Below are 24,825 nucleotides of genomic sequence, written 5' to 3'. Positions count from 1 at the left end.
GATTGTAGAAGCCATGAGAAAAATTGGTTTAGGTTGATGGAGCAGGTCACTGGTGATGAAAACCTTTAGGAACACAAGTAGACTTCCATTACTGCTTTAGGGCCATGGGTGTGTTTTAGCTTTGTACCTGAAGTTGCATTTGCTTTTATTTCTTATAATGTTGGGGGGTTTTGCTTCAGATTCTGAACTGTTTTGTATGTCCCAATTTCAATACTAAACATTGTTGTTTCATGTGAAATTACAGATTTATTTTTTTTTAACTGAAGCATGTTTTCCTGTTTAACCATGACAGTGACTCTTGACTGGTCTATTGTCTTCTGGTTTAGACTAGTTCAAATACTTCCTTTCTTCCTCCTAGCATGGGAAAACAGATCAAGACTCTTTACACTTAAAAGTAGTTCTGAAACGGTAAATAGAGCATTAGTGTCAAGCTCTCCCCTAGGGCTAGAATATCCCTAGAGGAGATTATCCTATGCTACTATTGCCAGTGTAGTATCTATGGATTCTCCAAACAAAATAGTCCCTGTTGACAAAAGTCTAAATTAGAGTTTGCTTGCATAATTGCTTTAGTGGTATAAAACCACTGTCCTTCCCAGCTTGCACAGGCTTTCTGTAATTTTTGTTTATATAGGTCTCAAAGAAGTAGTTGCTTTGCTCTTGATGGGGCCAAAATGCTTTTAAGCTGTTATGCTCTTTTTTGTTGATTCCTCTTGCTAAGCTGAAACACTTATGGAGGGAAAAATATGTAAACCAGGCATAGTGAAAAAATCAAAACAGCTTAGAGAAGATGTAAATCCCATCTTTTTCTTGTCTTTTGGGGAAGAACTGGTTATTTGTCGTCTATTCTGGAGTTTTGGAAAAGCATTGCAATTTTTAATGTTTGACTTCAAAAGTAAATTTACCTGAGAAGCTAGTGTACATAATTTCAGATTATTACTGCTGAATAAAAGCTGAGAAGGCCAGTTTTGACCAACAGGCTGCATGTTCATGAGTTCTAATTAATATATCTTTTTTTTACTGTGCTGTTTCTGTTTTGAAGAAGACCTCTACTTTGAAAGAAGTAGCACCGACATGTTTTTTTTCTGTGTTGCTACCACCAGGTTAGAGAATTGGAGGCTGTTGTCACTTAGCATGCTCTTACCCTATTCCACATACCATCTCATGTAGACTTTGACATAGAAACAAATAGCAGTAATACTTCTTGCCAATAATGAAAAGGTGCATTGTTTATATTATTTTGGTTTGAAAGCACCAGATTCTGGGAGCAGTAACAATGATATTAGGACAATTTTGGTAGAACTTGACATTCTAAAAGTTCATTATAGTATGATAGATTTCTAAGCAGAGGAGTTGTTGCTGGATGTACAAGGAAGTAGTTTCAGTACTTCTCTCTCTCCCATCTCAACAACTTTCTTGTACTGAATGAGGAAGATTGGCATGAAATGGTAGTTTCAGTTACTGGAAGTTTTTGCTTTAATGCTGTGGAACATGAACCTCACTTTGTTCATTAAGTTCATTAAGACCTTTCATGCTTACATGGTAGTCCTTATTTCTCCATGCATTTCTACTGCTTAAACATGTGACTTTCAAAATCAAACCCAAAAGCTGTGATTTGTCTTGGAGCTCCATATGGGCAAGTCTGTTAATAAAACTGAAGCAAGTAGTAGTCATTTGCTTTTCACAGCCCACCCAGAGCTGATCTCACCCTGGTCTCTGTTGAGCTGGTCTTTGTTGGGACCTTGGACAGCCTGGCAGTCCATGTCCCCAGCAAATGGGATCCTTCTGGCCCTGTCAATGCAGGGCCTGGGTTTGGCTGCTGGGGGCTCCCCAGCTGGGGTGCAGTGGAACCCATCTCCCTTGTGAGTGATGTTCAGGAAGACCCTGAACTCACAGAGCCCAACAGTGTCTTTGATTGGTAAGTGTTGCTTGTGGGATTCCTGACTATACTTGCAGCGTTTGCAGCTAAATTATTAAAACTTGTACTGTTTGATTGAAGCCTTCTTTTGCAAGACACATTCCTTCTGAGACTGGTAGGGGCTTCAGATGGTTCCACTATACTCCTTTTGTTTTGTCTGAGTGTTTCTGTAGTTGCTATGACTTGAACAGAGGTGTTCAGTTTGTGATAGTTACCATATGGTTAGGATGATTATGTCTTTTCAGGGTTTCAAGGTAAATGATATTCAGAATTTCATCTGAATAGATGGCCAAACTCAGGAGAGAAATGGTGCACAGAAGTCTTTCAGATCTTTACTAGAATAACCTCCTCAAACTGTTCAGTTTATGTAGCTATTTATTTTGGGCTGTGACTGATATTTTCAAAAGCCTCCTCTATAAGGAATTATTTGTTATAATTTTCTCTGCTGTCAGTGAGGAAGAAGGTGCGTCTTTTTTGTATCTGCTTGCCCCAGAAAGTTGTAAACTTTGCATATAAAGTCAGGTCAAGTAGCCCAATGATTAAGAAGCATAAGATCTGCATAGGTGCTGAGTATTATCATTGTATTGCTTTTTTGTTCTTGTCTGCCTCCCCTGCCCTACCCTCATAAACCTTAATTTTCACTGAGAAGATGTGCAAGCACTGTAACTATACACACTTGAATAGGAGAAGTTCCTAACTTCCAGCTAGTGTCAGTAATTTGTTTGTTGTTTTTTTTTTTTTTTCTTGAATTGGAACAATGTTGTTAATAAAAGAAAGGTCTGTGACTGGTAGAAACCTTAAAAAAATCCAGCAAAAAATACATACAAAAAAAATAGAACCAGCAAAAACCCTGAAACCCAGAGGTGCTTCAGTTTACCGATACAAGACTGTAATTAGATTGAAAGTAGGCGTCCCTTAGCAGGGAAGGTGCTGAGATTTGCAGAACCTCTGCCTGCTCCCATCAGTCTATGCAGTCAGCCTTTGTATCCTGATTCCCTACTGTGTCTGAAGCCCAGCAGGGGCCTGTGACATTGTACCTTTCTGAGGGGTATGCTCTAAGGTAGTTCTCACAGGGAGAAAAGTGGCTCGATTTTCACTGGTTGCCAAGAGTAAAATTGTTCATAGTGTTGTTGAAGTGCTCTAAAGAGCCTTTCTTACTTTCCCCAAGAGGAGAAGAATCCATTGGTCTCTTTCCTTGTATAGAATGGTTTGAGTTGGAAGGGACCTAAAAGTTTATCCAGTTCCAGTGCCCCTTCCACAGGCAGGGACACCTCCCACTAGACCAGGTTGCTCAGAGCTCCAGGCAGCCAGGTCTTGAACATCTCCAGGGATGGGGAGTCCACAGCCTCTGGGAAACCTATACCTCACCACCCTTATAGGCAAGAATTTTTTCCTAATATCTAATCAGAACCTGCCCTCCTTTAGTTTTAAGGCCATTCCTCATTGTCCTATCACTCTATACCCTTGTGGAAAGCTTCTTTCCAGCTTTTTTCTAGGCCCCCTTTAGGTCCTGGAAGGCTGCTCTAAGGTCTCCCTGGAGCTTTCTCTTCTCCAGGCTGAGCAGCTGCAGCTCTCTCAGCCTGTGTTTGTACGAGAGGTGCTACTGTCCTATGTGATCAACTTAATGACTCTCCCCAGGACTTGTTCCTGCAGCCCTGAGTCTTTGTTGTGCTGGGTGTCCCAGAACAGGACACAGCACTCCAGTGGGATCTCACTAGAGCAGAGCATAGGGGGAGAATCACCTCCCTTGGCCTGCTGGCCACACAGCTTTTGATGCAGCCCAGGACACATTCGGCTCTCTGTGCTGCAAGTGCACATTGCTGGGTTACAAGGAGCTTCTTGTCCACCCACACACCCAGGTCCTTCTCCCCAGGACTACTCTCAATCCATTCTCAGCCTAGTCTCTACTTGTGCTGGGAATTGCCCCAACCCACATGCAGGACTTTGCACTTGGCCTTGTTGAACCACATGAGGTTCACACAGGCTCACCTCTCAAACCTGTGAAGCTCCCTCTGGATGGCATCCCTTACTCCAGTGTGACACCACCACACCACACCACACCACACCACACCACACCACACCACACCACACCACACCACACCACACCACACCACACCACACCACACCACACCACACCACACCACACCACACCACACCACACCACACCACACCACACCACACCACACCACACCACACCACACCACACCACACCACACATATTGGTATTGCTGGAAAACTTGCTGAGGGTGCACTTTACCCCACTGGCACTGACAAAAATGTTAAAAAGGACCAGCCCCAGTACTAACATCACTCATCACTGTTCTCCACTTGGACACTGAACTGCTGACTGCAGTTCTTTGAGTGAGGCGATCCAGCCAATATTGTATCCAGTAAGTGGTCCATCCATCAGATATCTGTCCAGTTTGGAGCCAAGAATATTGTGGAGGACAGTGTCAAATGCTTTTCACAAGTCCAGGTAGGTGATGTCTGTTGCCCTTCTCTCATCTACCACTGCTGCAACCCCATCATAGAAAGCCAGCAAATTTCTCAGGCATGATTTGCCTTCAGCGAAGCCAGTGCTGACTGTCACCAGTCACCACTTTATTTTCTATGTGCCTTAGCATAATTTAAAGAAGGATCTGTTCCATTATCGTGCCAGGCACTAAGGTGAGACTGACTAGCCTGTAGTTGCCTTGGGCTTCCTTATTTTCTTTTTTTAAAATGGGAATTCTCTTCCCCCTTTGTCAGTGAGAACTACACTAGACTGCCATGACTTCTCAAATATGATAGATTAGCTTAGCCACTTCCTCAGGCAGTTGCCCCAGGACCCATGGATGTATCTTACCAGGTTCCATGGACTTGTGCACCTTCAGGTTTCTTAGATGATCTTGAACTTGATCTTTTTCCTGCCGAGGGAGGTTCTTATTTTTCCCAGTTCCTGCTTTCACCTTCTGCAAATTGGGCAGTGTAGCTGGAGCACTCGCTGGTAAAGACCAAGGCAAAATAGTCACTGAGTCCCTCAGCCTTCTACAGGTCTGGGTAACCAAGTCTCCTGTATCTTTCCTGAGAAAACCTATGTTTTTCCCAGTCTTTCTTTTATTAATTATGTATCCAAAGGAGTTTTCTTTTTTACCCTTAATGCCTTTGGATAGATTTACTTCTGCCAATACTTCAGCTTTCCTAACCAGATCCCTGGCTGTTCAGACAATTCGTTTGTATTCCTCCCAGGCTATCTGTCCTTGCTTCCACCCTCTGTAAGCTGTTTGTGTTTGTTTGTTTGTTTGTTTGGAGCTCCTTGTTCATCCATGTAGGCCTTCTTCACTATTTCCTCAACTTTGTAGGGATACATTGCTCTTGAGGCTGGAACAGGCAGTCTTTGAATATCATCCAGCTCTCTAGTGCTCTATCCCATGGCACACAACCAGGGGGATCCTTGAAGAGACCAAAATCTGCCTTCCTCATGTCTGAGGTAGTGAGCTTGCTGTGCACCCTCCTGGCTGCCCTAAGAATCTTGAACTGAAGATCAAGTGGATTTTATACCTCTTTAATCATCCTGTTAAATGTCTTTTGGTGGTCCTACTACTAATAATTAAAAAGTAACTTCTGTTTTGTACTGCTGGTACCAGTTGTATTTTTTCAGTTTTGAAGAGCTGCATCTTCTCTTAGTTCCTGAACATCACGTGCTAGAAATCTGGAAGCTGCTTTGTGGTGTAGATGTCCTCGTATAATTTGGGGCCTGTGTGAAGATCAGGTTCCAGATCTGTCCCCACATCTGATCTTTTACAGTTTTATATGTCTGGTGGTTGTTTTTCTTGACTGACATGTGGAATCAAACTAGAGAAACTTCAATACAAATCATACTATTATGATATGTCCTGGGAGAAGTGTTGGTTTCCCCCTCTCATCCTTACATCTTCCTTGGGGTTGAAGTGGCTGTGAAAATGATGGCTTATAGTGGTTTACTTTAGAAACTGAAAACCATGGTAGTTGTTAAACCTTGTTTTGCTCTTGTGCCAATACAAAAGTGATGCATGTCCTTATTTAGAAATACTGGAAACACATTGCTAGCTACAGTATTTCCAAAATGCACTTGCTGAAAGATGGGTGATTGGTTTTTTGGGTGGAGCATGCAGTCTACTTTATACATGATATGGGAACTGTTTATGCCTGGTAGTTGTTCTTTGGGGTAAATTATTCAGGAAGCTGGGTTACCAGACAGCTACAAGCTATCCAAACACATTGGTCAGGTACAGATAAGAGGCTTTAATATACCCATTATTTGTGTGTAATGGATACCCGAATGGTGGATGTTTGTTTCTTTGACCTTTCAAAATTTCAGTACCAACTATAAAATACTGTACTGCTATATAAACTTAGGGTGCTATAACTTCAATTACTGTGTGGATTAAACAGATGAAGATAAAATTTAATTTTCTCCTAATATTAGTATACTGGATGGGTGGAGGTTCGTTGTTGGTTTGGGTTTTTTTTTGTTTGTTTGTTTTAATTTTCTTTTTCTTTTCCCTATATTTTTACAATGATTTTGGCACCTGATACTGAAAACTTGAATCTGAATTTTGGCTGAGTTCAAAAGCTGGATGCCTGTGGCACTTAGTATGTATGGTCTAGCAGTTGTGCAGATGTTGTGGTAGCTCTTTAATGCAAATAATGGGGAGCAGAATAAGTTTTAAGTCCGTTACCTTGGTTTCTTTCTCCAGTGTGCACTTCAAGTTGACCTCATTTCAATCTTTTATAAATGTGACTACTTATGATATTTCCCTTGCTGCTGACCAGATGGGGATAGTAATGACTGAAAAATAAGCTCCCTTCCACAATGAATGGAATTTATCAGCTGCTGCTTTTTGGCAGGGGTGGGAGGGAATATGTTGTAAAAATATGCTGACTGGCAGTTTGTTTCTTCTGTTAAAGACAGGAGTTCTGTGGGACAAGAAGTTGGTTGGATTTTTCTCTGATACAGAAAGTGAATATTTTTGTCCTTCTTGATCACATTTTAGTGCTATGGGAATTCCAGTTCAAAAACAAAGCTTGTATTAAGTAAAGAGTAAATGCTTGAGAATCTTTTCCTCTTCCCTTAGGTTTGGTAAAGAGATGGACTAAAGGCTTATTTTTACATTTGCTTTTAATAATTTGATTTTTCAAAAATTGAAGGTTTTGCAGATTTTGCCAAAGTATTAATATTGTATTCATTAATGTTATAAATACTTCAGAGAACAGAATTGAAGTATTCTTTCTTAGAAGGTCAAAAAATTTGAAGTAGCATCTCTAAAGAAAACATATAATGTAGCTGCTTTTCATTTTTAAGAACTGACAATATCCTCTAAATGGCTTTGTCTTGCATATTTAGGTAAAGATAAATATTTCAAAAGAATGTCTTTTTTTTTCCATGGATATTAACATTTCTTGGATAATGTTAATTCAATCAGCTCTACAGTATTTTTAAAGAGTTGGTAATACCCCTAGCAAATAACATTACAGACCTATTACATATATATTACTCTTTATTTTTTGCAATTGGAGACTTTATAATTTTACTTAGCAAGGAGTAGTTTGTCAGATTATCAGTCTTGAGATATGTAGTGTGCGACTTGACTATTTATAGAGACATGCCACAGAGTTCTCAATCAAGAAGAAAGATGGCAGAAGTATGGGGTTTTTTTAATACATGTCACCCTGTTGGAAAGAGTGAAAAGTAACAGACTTCTACTTCCAGTATGAGAATCTGGAGGAAGTAGTGAGTTTTATTAATATTCTTAGGTAATCATGTGTGTGACTTTGAAGGTTTCCGTGTACTTCAAAGAGTAAAAGGCTTTTGCGTAGTGCCAGAAATTTACCCAGAGGCTATTTCTGTCATTTGGGGAGGAACATTTCCAGTCTCATTCTCTTCATATGGCAGTAGTCCTATTTGTCTTCTTGGTCTCTGTTCTGTGGAGAGTTAGAGTAGCTGTGGTTACTTCTCTGCAGTTTGGAGGGTCTGAAGCTGGAGAGAAGAGGTGCCTTGTCCTTCTGTCTTCCATGATTCAGTGTTTGTGGGGGGCAGAGTTCCTCACTGCTCATCAAAAATTAATGCTAAGTAGTTTCTTACTAAAAGAAAAGGAACAATAGACCAAATAGCGTCAACTAAAGATTGACATTTCTAAAGGGGGCATTTCATTAAAAGAAATAGAAATTAATTAGAGTTTTTAAAAAAGAGAGAAAAATAGAACTGAGAGAGTGTAGACCTTAAGTATTTTTAAATGGCCATGAGGTGTCAGTGTACATCCAAAAAGAAACTTGGATGATCAACGCTTCTGAAAAAATAGTTAGATGCCTTTTCCTAGGGACTGAAATAATCTCTAGGGGAGAAGGTTACGACAGTTGAGCCAAGGCTATAAAATTTATATCTGCATGACTTAAAGGTTACATTTTCATAGTTATGTGGTGTTTTTCAACCAAGATGATGTATTTCTGGACTCTAGTTTAGTTTGCAAACCAGTTCAGGACTTCAGTGATGTTTCTCTTCATTGCATTATGAGGATGCTGGTTGCATGAGGTGTTTTCTGGGGAAGAAACTCCACAGCTTGGTATGTAAGATCCAATCAAATAAGACTATTCCTAACCGTATTTCTGGCTTCTTGTTTCTAAATATTGAAATCTTCCTATCATATTTATATTTTTTAGAAATCTGGCATTTGTTTTTCATAATGCTATTATAAAATAAAAGTTGTCTTGCCAAGAAGAGGTAGAAAACAATTGCATACAAGATGCCCTGTGGCCTCGTTTTTGCCACAAAACTTGACCAAATACTCTCCCTCTTTATACCACTTATTTGCTGAGTGAGATTTGGTTATTGGTAGGTTCTAAGATAGCTAATCCTAAAGGAATTTTGGAGCCAGGAGTGTATAGAAGTTAATTTTCTTAAAAATTTGAATAAGTAATATGCAGCTCATGTGTCTTGTGTACTATATATTGTGTTTTGACACCATCTTTCTGATTCTGTATGATAGCATTTCTTTATAATGCAATTTCCTGGCTCTTGGGAATGCCAAAATTTACTTTACAAGTTCTCCTCTAGGTGTCGTCTTAATTGAATAAATAACTGATTGAAGCCACTGTTAGGAAGATTTTGGAAGGCATGAAGCCCAAAATAATCCTGATTGAAAAAATACTAAACCCTCCCCAAACCCACAAGTTTCAGATCATGTATGGATAATTGTGTAAAAGTTGTAACTATCTTGTTGTGCTTGTATTTAATACATAAATTTTGTGGACTCTGGATACATAATTGGTTTTATCTGCTTTTCTTGAAGTCTGGGCCCTAAAATTCTCTAGGATGTTTTTTATAAAGCCATATGCTTTATAAATACTGTTAGTACTGTAGGGACAGTTTGATTAACACAATCTGTGAAATTTCTATGTTGTGAAATGCTTTTTGTTTTTAAAGAAAATTTACTAGGAGCAATTTACTTATTAAATCATGGGAGGAGAAACTTAGAATTCTCTACATAACTATGTTTTTGTGTAACTGGAAAGAACTTAAGGAGTGATATACTTGGTTGTAATAGTGTCCAAGTTTGGAAAAGTTCAGGTGTCATGAAAACTGTTTTGAGATATTTTAAGAAAAATACAATGAATGGAATAGTTTTGATACATGGTTGATGAGGGGAGCTCATGGGTGTGTGGGTTTGCAAAGCCATCTCATCACTGTCTGTTGCACTGAGTAGTTTGGACTCTCCCACTGCTCTGTGGCAGCTGCTGGCCCATGGTGAGCTGGCTCACAGATCACCAGCAAAAAAAAAGTAAATAGGGGCAGTTGGGTCATACAAGTTGCCTGTGCTGGCTCAGGAAAGGGATGTGAATGTGCAAGGATCATGTGGGGAAGGGAGGAGTGAAGAGTCTGTCTGGTGACCAGCAGTTAAAATCAGACTAATACACTTTTACAAATGTCACTTTAAAAATAAACAACAAAAAACAGCCTACAAATAACAGATTTCTAGGGTGGTAAGAATTTAATTCGCATTCTAAAGTAATACTTTGTTGTATTTTACGAAATTTCATTTGGTAATAGATTTTTAATCACAGTGCTTTTTAATCTTCTAAATAGAGAATTGAAAAATTGATAGGAAAAGTAACTAAGGAGTGACTCTTATCCTGTAGTGATGTGTAAGAACCCTCCTGGGAGCTGCTTCCCTTGTTGGCATTGTGAGGAGGACTCCTTGGAAGGTTTGAAGAAGGCAGGGAAGACTTTTTGTCTGCAGCTGTGTTTCTCCTTGCTCAGTTTGGGAAAAGCCACATCTATTTTGGCAGCTGCAGAAGTTTTAGATGAGCTCTCTTGTCCTGTAGTAGTGCCTGTACGTGTGTGTGTGTGGAATATGTGGATTTTATCCAGCTGTGTTTTATAGAGTGTTTTCAGTTGCCAGGAAGGAGCTTTTTCTTGGACATGAGGGAGGTGTAAGGGGTTCCTGAAAACTTCTAGGAAGTCTAGCTTTTCCCAAGCAGCAAATCCTGATGCTTGAGGCAGCTATTGACGCACGCTGTTTTAAAGATAATCAAAATAATTTGTGTACAGTGCCACTGACTGTTTACATACTGAAGAGAGAAGAAAAAAGTGGTATCCATAGCAACTGGGAATCATTTTGCTCACTTACGTACAGTATTTTGAGTTCCTGGTATGTATGGAAACCAAAACTTCACATGTGAGCAAGCCAGCTGAACTGTGGCTTCTGTGGTCACAGAAGTCTATTTCTATCTACCCAAAACTTAATTAAAAGTACTGCACTAGTAGAAATACTATATGCATTTTTAGTATTATAATAATTAAATATTTATTTAAAAGTTTGTTCCAACTCTTATAACTCTCCTGCAAGAGAGAAATTATTTTTAAAAAGTTTTCTTTAAAAGAAAACTTAAATCTTCATAAGAAAATTAATGTATTCAGGACCTTTCTCTCGCAAACTCCATCCTGGGAAAAAAGCCCTCACCATTAAAGTGTGCCCCTCTTTTTGCCTCCTGTCTCCCTGCAACAGTACTCATCCCTGGGGGGAACAGGGAGGGGGGTAGGCAGATTGTACCATCACGTGACTAATGGGTTGGAAAATCTGAGCAGAAACTTTTAAAGGCCACAGTTTTTCTGTTTTCTTTTAAAGCTATGAAAAAATTCAGCCTCTTCCTCCATTCAGTATTACAGACTTCCTCGACTTTCTACTAGGAGAGTTTCAATAATGGCTAAAGTATTGAATAGATACTTTGAAGGAGCAGATTTTGTAGTCCTTTTCTTCTTGACAAAATCAGAGCTTTGTTTTGAATAGCAGAAATTGTGTGGTCCTTTTTGAAAATACATGCTGCTATCACTCTGTCATTCTAAATAGTTTCCTCTAGATAATACATTTTAGTTCTTTTACTTATCAGTCTGAGTGAATAGCAGACATACATTTGAAGCTGAGTGGACTTTCCTTCCCTAAGATGGTCAGATTTGGAAGTGTTCTCTTCCTGATGCTGCCCTTCTAGTAGAGGTAAAGCAGCCTGTACTGTATAGTTGCTCCTATTTAGGTTGTATCTTTGTTCCTCAGTCCAAACTGTGTTATTTCCCCTTTTGGTCGTTTAACCACTAGGAAGCCAGTGAGTCCTGTTTAACACTTCTTTGGTTGCATTGTTCTGCTCTGGTTTTTAGTTTTTCACAGGATGTTCATTACTTCTCACTCTTAATTGGTCATATCTTCTTGCTTATGTAACTGGATTTACATTTTGTTAGTATTTGCTGCTAAAATAACACAAATGTGAGTCCAAGCAAAACATAGACTAAGATAAAATTCTGCAGATATTGCTGAAATTAGGCAGGTAATGGACTGCTGTAGCAGCATGTCAAAGCTGATTCTTGCAAATACTGCTAAAGTCAAACTTAAATAAGCATAATTAGCAGCTAGAAGTCAGTGAGTTTTCTGACCTTGGCTAGCAGTGATACATCTACTGAGCTTCTTGGGTTTTGTGCTTTGGGAGGAGGTGAGGGGGCAAAAAAAAAATCCCAACTCTTTCCTTTTTACTAATTCTTTGATAGTTGAATGGTTCTGCTGAAAGCAGGTCTATCACTGTTGTTTATTTTTTTTAATAGCCAACTGCTGTTTGTTACTTGAGAAAAGCAACTGGTTCTGGAAATGTTCTAAACTGATGTGAGTCATCAGTGAAGGATTTAAATAGTTGAATATGATGTTTGTTTCCTCCCTTCCATGGCTCAAAATTGTATGAATCATTTTTTTTAGTGTTTCCCAGATAATAGTCTGAGTGGAAGTGGTATGTGTTTCTGACTCAAGTTCCTAAATGTTGGTGGAGCACTCCCAACCACCGCTGATTTTGGTCATGTGGGAATTCCATAGGAACTTCTGACAAATGTATAAAAGCAAACATTTTGTAACGATGGCAACTTACCCACAAGGATTGATGTGGTTGGTGACATAAAACTTTGAAAGTCCTCTTCTGACTGGCATAACTGATTTGACTTTTCTGTCTAAAATGTGTTAAGTGGTATAGGATAAAAATTCAGTCATGAGAATTGCTTTTCAAGTGTGTAGAATGTCTTGTAGAATGCTAGAATTTGAGTTACATTTTTATATGGTTGCCTGCTACTGTTCCTATCTTCCAGAATTGAGGTATTTTTTATGAACCCACATCTCCTCTGTAGTTTCATATGTTCTTAGCCAATTTCAGGTTTCTTTGTTCTTTCTACGTAACTTAGAGTATCAAAAATGATGCATACTCCAGTGTTAACTGAAATGGTGCTGCAAAAATTAGTTAGCTAGTGAATTTTACAGGGAAAAGAGGAAAAGGAAAAGAATGGGTGCATCTGTGTTAAAGAATGGTATTAGAAGGATAACCTTGATGTGACTTGGAAAGGACTAACTGGTTTGTCTGTCATCCCAAGCTCATCAAACACACTACAATGAAATGTTTTATATGTCATTAATATAGTGGAGATTGGGATTGAATCAGAGTTACTCACCATAGGCAGCAGAGCAATTCTCAGTTCTAGAAATCTGACTACCATTTTCTTCTTCAGAAGCTTGGCAGCATGGCAGCCCAGCAGTTTTAATGAGGAAATGATAAACTTTATGCCAGATTTCATGTCTCCAGTGACAACCTCCTCATTTTCAGTCTCAACACCAGCACTGTCCAGTGCTGAATCTGGGTGTTTTGCATTGTGCTGCTTTTCCTTTACGAGGGTTTCCAACCTTCCAGCTAAAGAACCGAGGTTAGAAAAAGAGCAAAGAATAAAGGTTCTTGGTTTACATCCCATCCAGCTAAATGAGCCTCTCTGGGAAAGCTAAGCCCTACAGACAGATTGTAATGTGTTCCTAATCATCTGCTGGAGAAACAGCAGTTTGTTCAACTGGAAAAGCATACAAATCCAGGGAAACTGGGACTTGTTCTTTTCCCATGTTTTTTTTTTGAGTAATCAGCTGCCAGGTGCGAATTGCTTCTTTTCCTTGGGATACAAACATAGAGAATTGGTTTCAGTGCATCAGAGACAGAAGAAGCCTGTTATGCCATACATTAGAAAATCCCAAGGAATTTCTGGTATTCAAGGATGCAGCCTCTGAGGGGCTTGTGGTGCTCTTGTGTGTTATAGTGTCTGTCCTTGAATCCCACATGCTATTCACAAACACTTTAATTCCTATTGAAGAGGGAAGAGCAAATCTATTGCATGGTGAAAAATAAGGCAATGTTATGTTGACCTTCTGCAATGTGGGCTAGTTTTTCTGTCATGAATAATGAGTTTGATTCTTTTGATTTTTTTTTTTTCTCTGCAGGAACAGTATTGCAGGAAGAAATTTTCAAAGAGGAAACATGTAAAATCAGCACTTCCTCTGTTCATCGTGAGCATGACTATAGATCAGTAGAAAAGTAGATCAAAGGAGATGTGCTAATTCTTCTCAGTGTATGTGTGTGCCCACAGGCCCAAAGGGAATTATCTTAGTTGTTTCACCAGCTGCCCTAATATAATTTAGTAGGATCATATTTTAGTTAATTTATAGAAGTGTGTACAGTATTGGTATAAACACTTTCAAAGCAAGGTGATAGATGATATAAAACTATAATTAGGAACTCTGCAGTCGTTCATTTGCTCCAGCCAAGCTACCTGTTTCTTCTCCTTGGGAAAATGTAATAGCATTGTTCCCTGAAGCATCAGGCTGTCAGTGCCAGCTGTGACAGTGGGTTGGTCTTCCAGTGTGTCTGGGTTGTTATTTTTGCTCTGCTCTTGTTGGCGTTCCTGTCCAGCCTCACCTCCCAGCAACGGGCTGGGTGTGCTGGGAGAAGGTGGTTGACATGTGAAAGAGCAAACGGGGACTGCTGAGACTGAGCCTTTGATTTTTGTTTTGTTTTCATCAACTCTGCTTTTAGCTGTGCTCGTGTGCACAGCTGAAATTGCTGCCCTCGGTAATTATTCCTGGAAGGACACTGTGGTGGTTATTGTAATTGATGCTATTTTTCAGTGCCAAAACCCAAAATTGGCCCTGGACACGATCTGAGCTAGAAGGAGCTAAGGAGGCCCAGAAGAATTGCTCCTATCAGTGTCTTTTCTGCCTTTGCTCTGCCAACAGGTGGAATTACTTTTAACAAACCTGTGGGCCTTGCTTTATTATGAAAACATTTTCATAAGCTGTCATGTTTGCAAAAACCTTAAGTGTACAGCTAATAATTTTGTGTCTGTGTGGGTTTAACAAATGCTGAAGTGTTTTGCCTGCTTCTCTCTTTGACTAAGCTGGTATTTTAAGATAATATCTTCTCCATTTTCCAACAGAAGTCATTTTCTCTCACTTACCTTCTCCCAAAAAGAAAAATTGCTTAAAAAACAACCTGTCTTCTGTCAAAAATCCACACCACAGTAGCTAAAGTAGTTTGTCAAGATCTTTTTCTTCATGGTTGCAAACTTACCTTAACTATTTATAGCAATGCATATGGATAGGTGCACCTTTTTGTGGTCTCTTTTCCCTGAAACAGGAGTTTTGACTTCTAGTCTATTTTACAAGACTGACAATACCACCATCAGACTTGTGTGGTTGTTACTTAGAAAAGCTGTTGGATGTAATAGCTGCCTTTTGTTTCTCAAAAGACAGAGGTTGATGCTGTTGGGTGCAGCTGATAAATCTGAACATACACATTTTCTAAAAAGTACCTTGACACTATGAATTTAGACAGATTGTAGGACTTCTTTTATGTACTGTGTGTTAATGTAAGAATGACTTGTTGGTTTTGATTACAAGGTTGTACACTGAAAGTGCACAGGAGGAAAATGCCTCCTCCTGTCAGTGAATTTAAATCTGGCCTAAAAGGAAAGTGTGCTGGGTGATATCATAGCTAGAAAACATATTGGAAGATGCAGGACCCTCATATTTTTACTTTCTTTTAAGAGAAATAGGAGTTGTATTTGCTTTTCTGGGTTTTGTTCTGTGCACAGCTTGATTGTTAGACTCCATGTTTTGGACGTCAGAGATAATTTTTTTTCAGGTATTTACTTACCTTGTACTATGATGGCTGTATGGTCCTTCTGCTAAGAGTTTGTCTTGGTGTATTGTTCAGACATATAAAAGAGAATTCTTAAACAGAAAATTGCTTATTAGACTTCTAACACTTTCAAGGTGCTTTATTGCTCTTTGAACAGATTATATTTTTAACATGTTACAGGCTGTTTAAGTATACAACTGAAGTTTATGTCTGAATCACAGACATTTTTTATTAGAAATTGTCTTATGGGGCTCCAATTGAGAAAAGTTAGAATGAATGCTGGATTGGTTTTTTTCTCTGTATTTGTGTTTCAGTTTCAGCTGAAATGGCTTTTCAGATACTGGATTTTACTAATTCCCTAGTGTTCAAAGATAATAGGTGACCATGTGAAATAGTTCTTCAACTTAACAGAGCCTGTATAACTGCATGAGAAAAAGTAGGAATTGCCTATGGTATCATGAGGTGCAAGCAGAGCTATTTTGCTTGTTCTTAGAAGCAGAACTGTGGAGTACAGGGGTTAAAATCATTCTGCAGATGCTCTGGAATAAACAGAGCAAAACTGGGAAAAAAGGTACTAATTTCTTCCTTTAGACTGTTCTCTTTCCTGACTCCACCTCATTCCCTCAGGAGTGGGGAGGAAACAGCAGAGGAGTTCAGATGAGTGACTCATGAGAAGTATTCTAGAAGTATTGTAAATTATATTCATGGTGATGCTGAACACTCATTTCTGTCTGTATGTAATAAAATCAGCTTATACTGATACAGGGGCATGCCTCTTTACTTAGAGCTGTAGCTGTTAAAAGCAATCATTCTCTTCTGAAGAAATACACAGATTAGGTATTTGCCTTGCAGAGTTAATATATGACTTGGTTCTAAGTTTTTTCATTTTTACTGGAACCTGAGAGAACAATTTTCTTCCTTTCCTAGATCCTTTTAATCATATAAAATATTACCTGAAACCATTTGGATTAACCTCAGCCCAGAAAAAAACTTAGTAAATGCTGCTTGACAAGAGAGAAATCTTTATTTGAGTAGATTCTTTGATACTGAATGTACTTTGGTTTTTGGTGTCATCAGCAGTGCTGCTACAGTCTTGTGTTCTGCTGTTCCTAGAGAAGAGGGCAGATCTATAGAAAAGGTTGTTATTTTTAGGTGATTTAGAGTTCATGTTTTTTTCTGTCTAGTCAAGATGGCAGACATCTGTGTTTTAACCTGCAGGTTATAAAAAAAATATTCTCTTTATATGCACCCATTACAGACTCTTGTTAACCTGCAGGTTATAAAAAAATATTCTCTTTATACGCACCCATTACAGACTCCTGAAACTTGATTTACTTAAAGACAAGTGTAGTTTGAAAATTACAACGCCTTTTTTTCTTACAGCTATCATGCCAACAAAAAAAGCCTTTACTTTCATAAAAATACATATCATCATTGCACTTCTTTTTGAGAATTAAGTGTGGAGATCTTACTTTGCTAACAGATCTTGTGGAGGTCATCAGATCACCACTCAAACCCCTGTAGACATGGCATTCTTTTTAAAAGTTAGGCCATTTTTGAGCCTTCTTTCCTACATCTCATTTAATAAGCTTTCTTATTGGAAATAGATGACATTTGGAGAAGATGGATGGTGATGACCTGCTGTCTTCAGTTATTTTAAGTTTAATTAATACAAACTGCGATGCAATGTTCTTTATACCTTCGCAAAGTTCTGTTACGGTTCCTAAATTAGTCTCAGGAACAGAAGCTTAAATTAATCATCTTGAATTTCCTCTGCTTTCATTCTTTATTACTATTAACTCTTCTACACAGAAAGTTGTTAGTCTACATAAGCTGCTGAAAAATTGAACCTTAGTTTGGTTTTTTACAGTAGAAGCTTTTGGTTTTTTGAAGACCTCGTAGGTAACATTAGAAGCTGCATTTTGTACACCAGAAGATACTCTGGATGGTTTTCTGAAGTTGAAAGAAGAGGTGATTAGAGGTGCTATTTGCATTGAGGTGAAGGCACGGCTTCTGGTTGAAGGGGATGTAAGGGGGAAATGCTGGTTAATCGTGAGCGAAAATTAAATATCCAGAACTGGATTTTCTTTTGGTTATGGAAGCAATTACACACAAACAGTCCTATAGTGAGTAGGGTGTTTTTGCTTACTTACATGGTTTGGATTGCTATAGAAATCAATATAATATTGACTCAGTTGTGTTGGTTCTCTTTCTAATGCAAACTGTGACATACGGGCTTTTAACTCTCTGTAGTAATGTCACAATTCAAAAATGCACAATTTAGGGGAGATATATGTTAACTTGCTTTTGGAAACAGTTTATATTAATTGTATTATAATTATATCTAAGATCTCTAGAATAATTATCAGAGTATATTAAAATGTTCTGAATTTGCACAAATAACTGAGTGTGAAAGCGTACTTTTTAAGGTAACTATTGAATTTCTAGCTGACTTTGAAGTATTAATTACAAAGGTAAAAAATGGACCAAGTTCAGATAATTTGAACTAAATTAGGTGTTATCTCTATCTAGCAATGTGTCTAGTTGGTAATTCCAAACAAAGCATATGGAACCCTTGGCATTTGCTTACTGTATAAATGTACTGACTCTTGAAAAGTGTTCATTTACACTGAACATATGGGCTTAGCTGCAAAACCATTATCTAGCAAATGTGTGTGTATATCATATGAAGCTTGAGTATGGATTTTTCCAGTATTTTGCTTTTACACATAAAACCTGATTTTTATTTTTTTTAATGCATATTCTGTTATGCAAACAAGCTACAGTGTCTGTTGCTTAGGGCATTTTTCACAAATAGAAAGCAAGCTATTTTCTATGTTGTGGTTGATGTGTTCCGTAGCAGATAGTAGGGTGTTGCAATGGTTGAGCTTTGAGGATGTCCACAGTATATTAGAACTAGTTTTGCTGTGGCCAAGAAGAACAAGAGTTGTCATATGTACTCATGTGAATCTGTGTTGTTGCTTTTTAATAAATGGCTGAAATGCTAGAACAAAGCAGTGTGGTTTACAAATCATTGGGTTTTTTTGTAATTAAGACCAAACAATGCAAAGAATATATTTATAAAGGTATTTGTTAGTCTTGAGAAATTTTAATCTAAAATTTCATGATGAATCAGAATCTGGTGCTATATTCTGCCAGGCCAGGACTCTTGAGGTCAGAGAGCCCTTGGACAAGGTACTCTTTTGCACTTAGAAAACTTTCACCTGCATAAAGTTTCAGGGGGAAAGGGAGATGTTTAAGCAATTTATTATGTTGCAATGAAGCTACTGTAGACATTTTTGCAAAAGAACTCATGTAAGCTTTTCCTGCCTGTGGCCCCCAAAGGTGGGAATTCAGTATGTCTATTTATAGCCAAACCATTTACACACCATTTAAACCTGTCTCTCTCTCTGCCTGGATTCCTGTGTGAAACCTGAGTGCAAATACTTTATTGAAGAGCTATAAACTTGCTCACCATTGACAAATTCTGCTCTTAGCTGCCACTGAAGGACATCAGAATTGCCTTCCTGCTGCACAGCAGGAGCAAAAGCCCTCCCTCTGTTCCTGTAACACTGAAGCTTATCCAGCAACTTTTGACAGAAGCCATTTACATAATACACCCACGAGCCAGCACCATTTAGGCAGATTCAAGCTGAAGTATTTATTCAGCAAGTTGTAGGGCTTCAGATTATACTTGATTATTATGGTATATTTTAATAATAATATATTTTAATTATACTTGATCTAGTTTTTTTTCAAGTTGAGGTTGTGTTTGTCTGTACTAATTGCAAAAACCCACGGGTTTGGTCATTAATAGCTGGCTTTTTAACAGTCAGCCTATTGCTTTAATATTTTAATTTTCAGAGGATTTATGTGGGGCATTTGTTGTCCTCAATGAGTTAAGTGAGGACTATTTTGCTGCTCTGACCAGTGCCATATGAAAGCAGTTAAAAGTGCTGGAATTGTTTACTGCCTAAAGTGTAGTTAGTCAGCAGAGCCAGTACACCACATTTCTTTGCGGCTTTTCGTGGAAAATATTAAACAGTCGTTCTTTCTTCAGTTATAGAATTTTTACGTTTTCAGCTGCGTTAGTCACCGAACTGGCGCAGACTGCAAAGACTGCCCCCAAAAAAAGCAAAAGGCGGGTTTTTTTTGGTGCCAGAGGAAGTTGCCCTGGGAGCGGTGGCTGGTGCTCTGGTAAGTGTGACATGTGAGCATTACGAGGCATTTCAGCCTGGCAGGCTGCAGTGGCTGCTGCTCGGGCAGAGCTTGGTGCGCCGCTCCTGCCGCCCCGGACAGCCCCGCTGCTCTTGGAGCTTTACGAGGCGATCTGCTGATTGTGTAATGCGCTTGTCAAGGAAAAAACCTGATAAGCAGAAGCTCTAGCTGAAGAGGAGAACCGGAGAACCAGGTTGGCGCAGTGACAGATGTTCGGATAAAGAAGTTGGCTCAGAGAAGATGTACAGAGTCTGATTTCCCTCCCCCCCCCCTTTTTTCCTCCCTCTCAATCTGAATGAAGACTATCATGGGAACTGCATTCACATGGTGATCAAAAGAAACACTTGAATGATGAACTGCTTTTGCAGAAATCGTCTAAGGCAGTAATTTGAGCTTTTGTGTGCAGTAGCTAGCTTGTTTTGCTGAAGCATTCCTCTTCAACAGTGTTTCTGCCTTACGCATTCCTGATGGAGAAGCCACAGCTACTGCCTGGAGAAGGAAAAAGGAACGCTCCGCATTGCTCGTGTCCCTGACGGAGTAACACCGGCTGCTTTGCTTTTGCTGGATTCAGCCGGCAAGATTCTTCAAGGAGTTCATTGTCCCTGTGGTCTGACTCATCGCATGTAAATGTGCTGCAGCCTTGCTGCACGTTGCAGCTCTTTTCTTGCATGGGAAAGAGTTCTTTTCCTCTGAGCACGTCCTGAACAACTGCCGAACCGAGATGTGTTTTTGTGTCTGCGCTGTTTTTGACATTGAGAAAGGAAGCTGTAGAATGGCAGGATGATCGGGAGGCGCGTTTATTTTCAGTGCCCAGAAAGCCGTGAGGGCTGATTGAAACTGACCTTGCAGGAGCGGGAATAGCTGCGGCCGTCTCTCCCGGGGCAATTGTTCCTTGTTCCGTCCTCTGCAGGACGGAGTCGTCTTCTGCAACAATGACTTCACTGTGGGGGTAGAAGGACGCTGTGGAAGTTGTGACATTAACAAAGACAAATTTGCTCCTGAAAGGACAGCTGTGTGCGACAGTGAGTGCTGTTCGAATGGAATTGGATCTTGGGATATTTTTATCAGCTGTTCCACAGTTTTGCTTTTGTGGTTTCGATGCTTAGGGACTTTTTATTTTATAAAGAACAACTTTTTTTTCAGCAGCGTCTTGAACATCTCATGGTGTTTAAGTGTGGAAAATGAATTGTGAGGGGGGATTGCAATGTCCCTTTCTAAATGCTAAGGCACCAGCAGTAGCACTCACAAGTTCGTGAGGCCATGTGAAACAGGTGAAAGTATTTCCTCTATGGTCACTATTGCGATACCTGCAGTCTGCTTCCAGAAATACCATTGCTGGCATTTTCTTGTTTGCTTTTGCTTCCTTAAACGGATCGAATGAGTCGAGTCTGTATTGTTGTTTTGGAGGAGGAGGAAGATGATTCTCCCACATTTATTTCAAATTTACCTCAGGAAAATGTATCTGTACATCCATCACCCTCTGGAAATGTGCTGGTAAGGCATGTTGTTTGTTGGCCTGTTTCCTGCTTATAGTGCTGTCTCAAATACCAATAGCTATATTCCTAAGATTAATATTAATATGTACAACATTGAAACAAGACAAGGTGATAAAATCGGCATGTAATAAAGATGGAAAAAGCTGAAACTTAGTGGTAAAATTTATGCTTGCAAGGGTCCAGTCTATTTTGTGTAACCTTATTTATGGTGCAGCAAGAAGAGGTCTTGATTCTTGTGTAATAGCAGGGGGTTTTAAAGGGCTTGGGGAAATGCATTTGAAGTAAATGGGTTTTCCCTGCTCCACTTCTCACTCTTCAGTAGTACATTTATGCAGTACCACTTTAGAAGCTGATGTGATCATTGTATTATAATAATATGCTGTGTTTATTTTGAGAACTGATAGAGTATATAGTTATATCGAACAGGAGCAATTCTAAGCTAAAATAAAAATTAACATAAGTCACAATCCTGGTATAACTTAGATTCAAGTTAGCACTTTCTGAAAATGATCAACACTGGGGACTGTGCTTTCATTGCTTTAAATTATTTTATTCTGTCAAGTGACTGATTTAAATCTTGCTAGCATACCTCAGCAGCTTTTCTTACTTACTAAGAAATCCTGCTATATTTAGTAATAGATGTGTGTGAGTGTGAATTTGTTACCATACTTATCTGATGCACTTTACTTTCCCACTCTGTCTAAACAGGTGAAAGACTTTCAGTAACTTGAGTCACTTGCTAATGTAAAAGAGGATTGTTTGCTTATACTGTATAGAATTTGCAGCATGTAATGACAGCCCTAATTTTATTCTGAGCCATTCTCTTTTCAGCTGTTATAAGCTTGTCCTTCTCAGCTCCTTTTTTATTTTCTTTCACGTATATATGTAATTGACTTAGAGGATGTCCATGTGTTTGAGGTTTCTAAAACTTGCAGTTTCTTTGATTCTAAATACTGGTGCTGTTTTCCTGCCTGGAACAGGGATTTTTGTCATTACCTTATGTTTCTGTTATGTATAAAAAAAACTGTATGTGTATCACTAAAACCGAAAATGGAGTTTATTTTAAGATGTGTTTTTTCTTCATTTTAGCCACCATTGGTTCAAGCTATATTTAATGGAGATCCTGATGAAGTTCGAGCACTAATATTTAAGAAAGAAGATGTTAATTTTCAGGTAAAATCAAAATATCATTATCTTTGAATATATTTTAATTGTGTTTGTTGTATCTTTCTGCTATACTAATCTCTTTAAAACGTTGCTAGTTCTTGAGCTGTATATTTTATACTCTAGGCTAAGTAAAGCCTATACATACACTTAATAATGGAAATGAGGTGTATAGCTTTGCAGATTTGTGAGAATAGTGAAGACCTAATTTTATATTCCCTGCAAATGCTAGTTCTGCAGTGCTTGGGTAACTGCAAAGTTTGTTTATGCAGTTGCATCAAACTAATTTATAGAAAGCTAGACTGGTTGAGTGTGATGCTATGTAGACTTGAATTGTTTTTAAATTGAATATAGCCTATAGTATACATTAGACAATTATAAGAACATAGTCTGGTGTTTCAGTAGGTACATTTAATAGTGGATTTTGCAAAGGGAAGCCTAATGATTATATTAGTAAGAATGAGAAACTGTGTTTTTATTTTGCAGTGCTGCAAACTCAGGCACTGCAGACATAAAAATTTTACTGAAATGGTACTAAGTTTGTTCCACTGGGTGAAATTCAAGATTTAAACAGCATGCAATTACTGTATTTCTATTAAAATTCTAATATGTGTGTTTGACACTATGAAAGATAATAGAGCATAAACTCTTTACATGGATTAGAAATTGCTTTGATTATTACAGCAAACTACACAGAGTATTTAGGACTCATGCTACAGGAATGTATATAGCTGTTTCTCCTCCAAATGCCTCAGAACAAGAGTGATGCTAAAAGGCAAAGGCTAAGATGTAGTTGCTACCTTGGGGCCCATTTAAGACCATGATGATTGTTTACACTTTCTTCTGGAGAGATGTAAACCAAAAGCAAATATTTAGTTTGGTATGTCCCTCTTGTCATTTAAAAGCATTCTGCAGAATTTACAGATGAGAAATGCCAGCTGAGAAGTCCCAGTGTAAGGGAGCCCTCCTGTTGTCTTGAAGAGCTTGAGTAGTACCCTATATAAAGAAATTTTCTATCAAATCTGAAACTTTGTTTGATAAGGTTGGACGTTTTTTACTCTTTCAGGAGTTTTGTATGTCCTTAAGCAAGATTGTTTGATCAATTATACCAAAAGACTTAATATTCTTTTTAGTTATGAGAGCATTAGTTTTGTATCCTTCTCATGTCTGCATCTACATGCTGGTCACCTTGCCATTTTTATTTTTAGAAGATAATTAGTTTGTGTTGTTACTTTGTATTCATTCATCTGTTAAAGTCAGGTTTAGCATTCATAGCTATAGAGCTTGTAAACAAAGTTAGGTTTACTATATTTCTGCCTTTTTTTTATTATGTATTACCAAAGCCTCTGCTGTATTTCAGTATCTATGTGGGAGTGGTTTGGTATTGGGTTTTGTTCTTAAGTTTTGTCAAATACTTGCAAGTAAGTAGAAAGATGAGAAGTCAACTAATGTGCTTAAATAGGAAAAGTTCATAATTTTTTGCTGTCTTTGAATAGAATTACTTCAGATTGGCAGGTACTTATATTGTAGATAGAATAGTCAAAATCTAGAGGCTTTTATATATTAATTCTTTTTTTATTTTATTCCTTTCTGTGGATACATCTCCCTTTAATAGAACATGAGTGCACTAGGTGTTAGCCTAGTAACACCCAAGGTGTGGCTGGAGTCCATATAGGATAAATATGCCATTTTTTCACAGCCACCTTCTTCAGCGTAGGGAGATGCTTATCACACATGGCCACTGTTTATTATCATGGCCATCCTAGTCCTACTGCAGTATTTAATATTAGATTTACCTTTATCCTATGAGTGCAGTTTGTTGGCACTAAATGAGCATGTAAATTCTCCCATTGTCCGGTAGAAATGAAGTAGACTGCCTAGTACATTTTTCTGTGTGTCTGTGTGCATTTTGTTCCTTTCCTTGGGTTTTTTGTTCAAGATGTCCTTGGCTGGAGGTAATATATCTACATAAGCCTAGGTCCAGAGTTGCTCCCTGAGTTATGTGTTACAAATTGGTGTGGACGGAAAGAGGGAGAAAGGGAAGAAAATGAAGTAGTTATTTATCTTTCTAAAAAAGAGAAGGATCAGGATAAACTGTTTTGACCATTGTGGATTGTATCAGACCAGTGTATACACTGGATTTTTTTCCACTTTGCTGTCCAAGTATTTCAGTACAGTTACTTGAATTCCAGAGTCATTCCCTCCAATGCCTCTGCAGAGTCATTTCCCCCTCTCAAGAGCAACTAATTATTTTGCAGTTTGTATTCTAATAGTTGAGATTCCTTCCATCCTCCCTTCCCTTGTGCATGGGCTGGACTCTGTAACTGGAGACCCAGCAACAGTTCTGTGAGTTAATTTTGCCCAAAAGTGAACTGAAGATAGGGCTGTTGTACATCCTTGTTGTGACAGTGACATTCAAATGTGGGTATTTTTTTCTTCTGTTTCATCCAGCTTCATTTCCCTTCTTACTTTTACGAATTCTTTCAGATTGTGAGTTGCTGTGTGTAAGATGATGTTCAAACAGCAAATGGGCTTTTT

General features: G+C 38.5%; 1 protein-coding gene across 5 annotated transcripts in view; it reads left to right on the top strand.

The window, feature by feature from the left end:
- The window catches only part of ANKRD28 (ankyrin repeat domain 28), a 119,488-nt gene that overhangs the window by 25,391 nt on the left and 69,272 nt on the right, over positions 1-24,825 (top strand). For 2 of the 5 annotated variants that reach the window (XM_014893877.2, XM_014893874.2), the window contains one exon: positions 22,213-22,296. In XM_014893877.2, the coding sequence (XP_014749363.2) occupies positions 22,213-22,296 (84 nt within the window). Of the gene's footprint in view, positions 1-19,193; positions 21,122-22,212; positions 22,297-24,825 lie in introns of those variants that run through there. The other 3 variants (XM_088163667.1, XR_015803181.1, XM_014893866.2) reach the window with 3 other exon arrangements.

The sequence above is a fragment of the Sturnus vulgaris genome, chromosome 1, assembly GCF_052056855.1.
Source record: "Sturnus vulgaris isolate bStuVul1 chromosome 1, bStuVul1.hap1, whole genome shotgun sequence".
Lineage (NCBI taxonomy): Eukaryota > Metazoa > Chordata > Aves > Passeriformes > Sturnidae > Sturnus > Sturnus vulgaris.
This window is presented reverse-complemented; position numbering and strand designations above follow the sequence as displayed.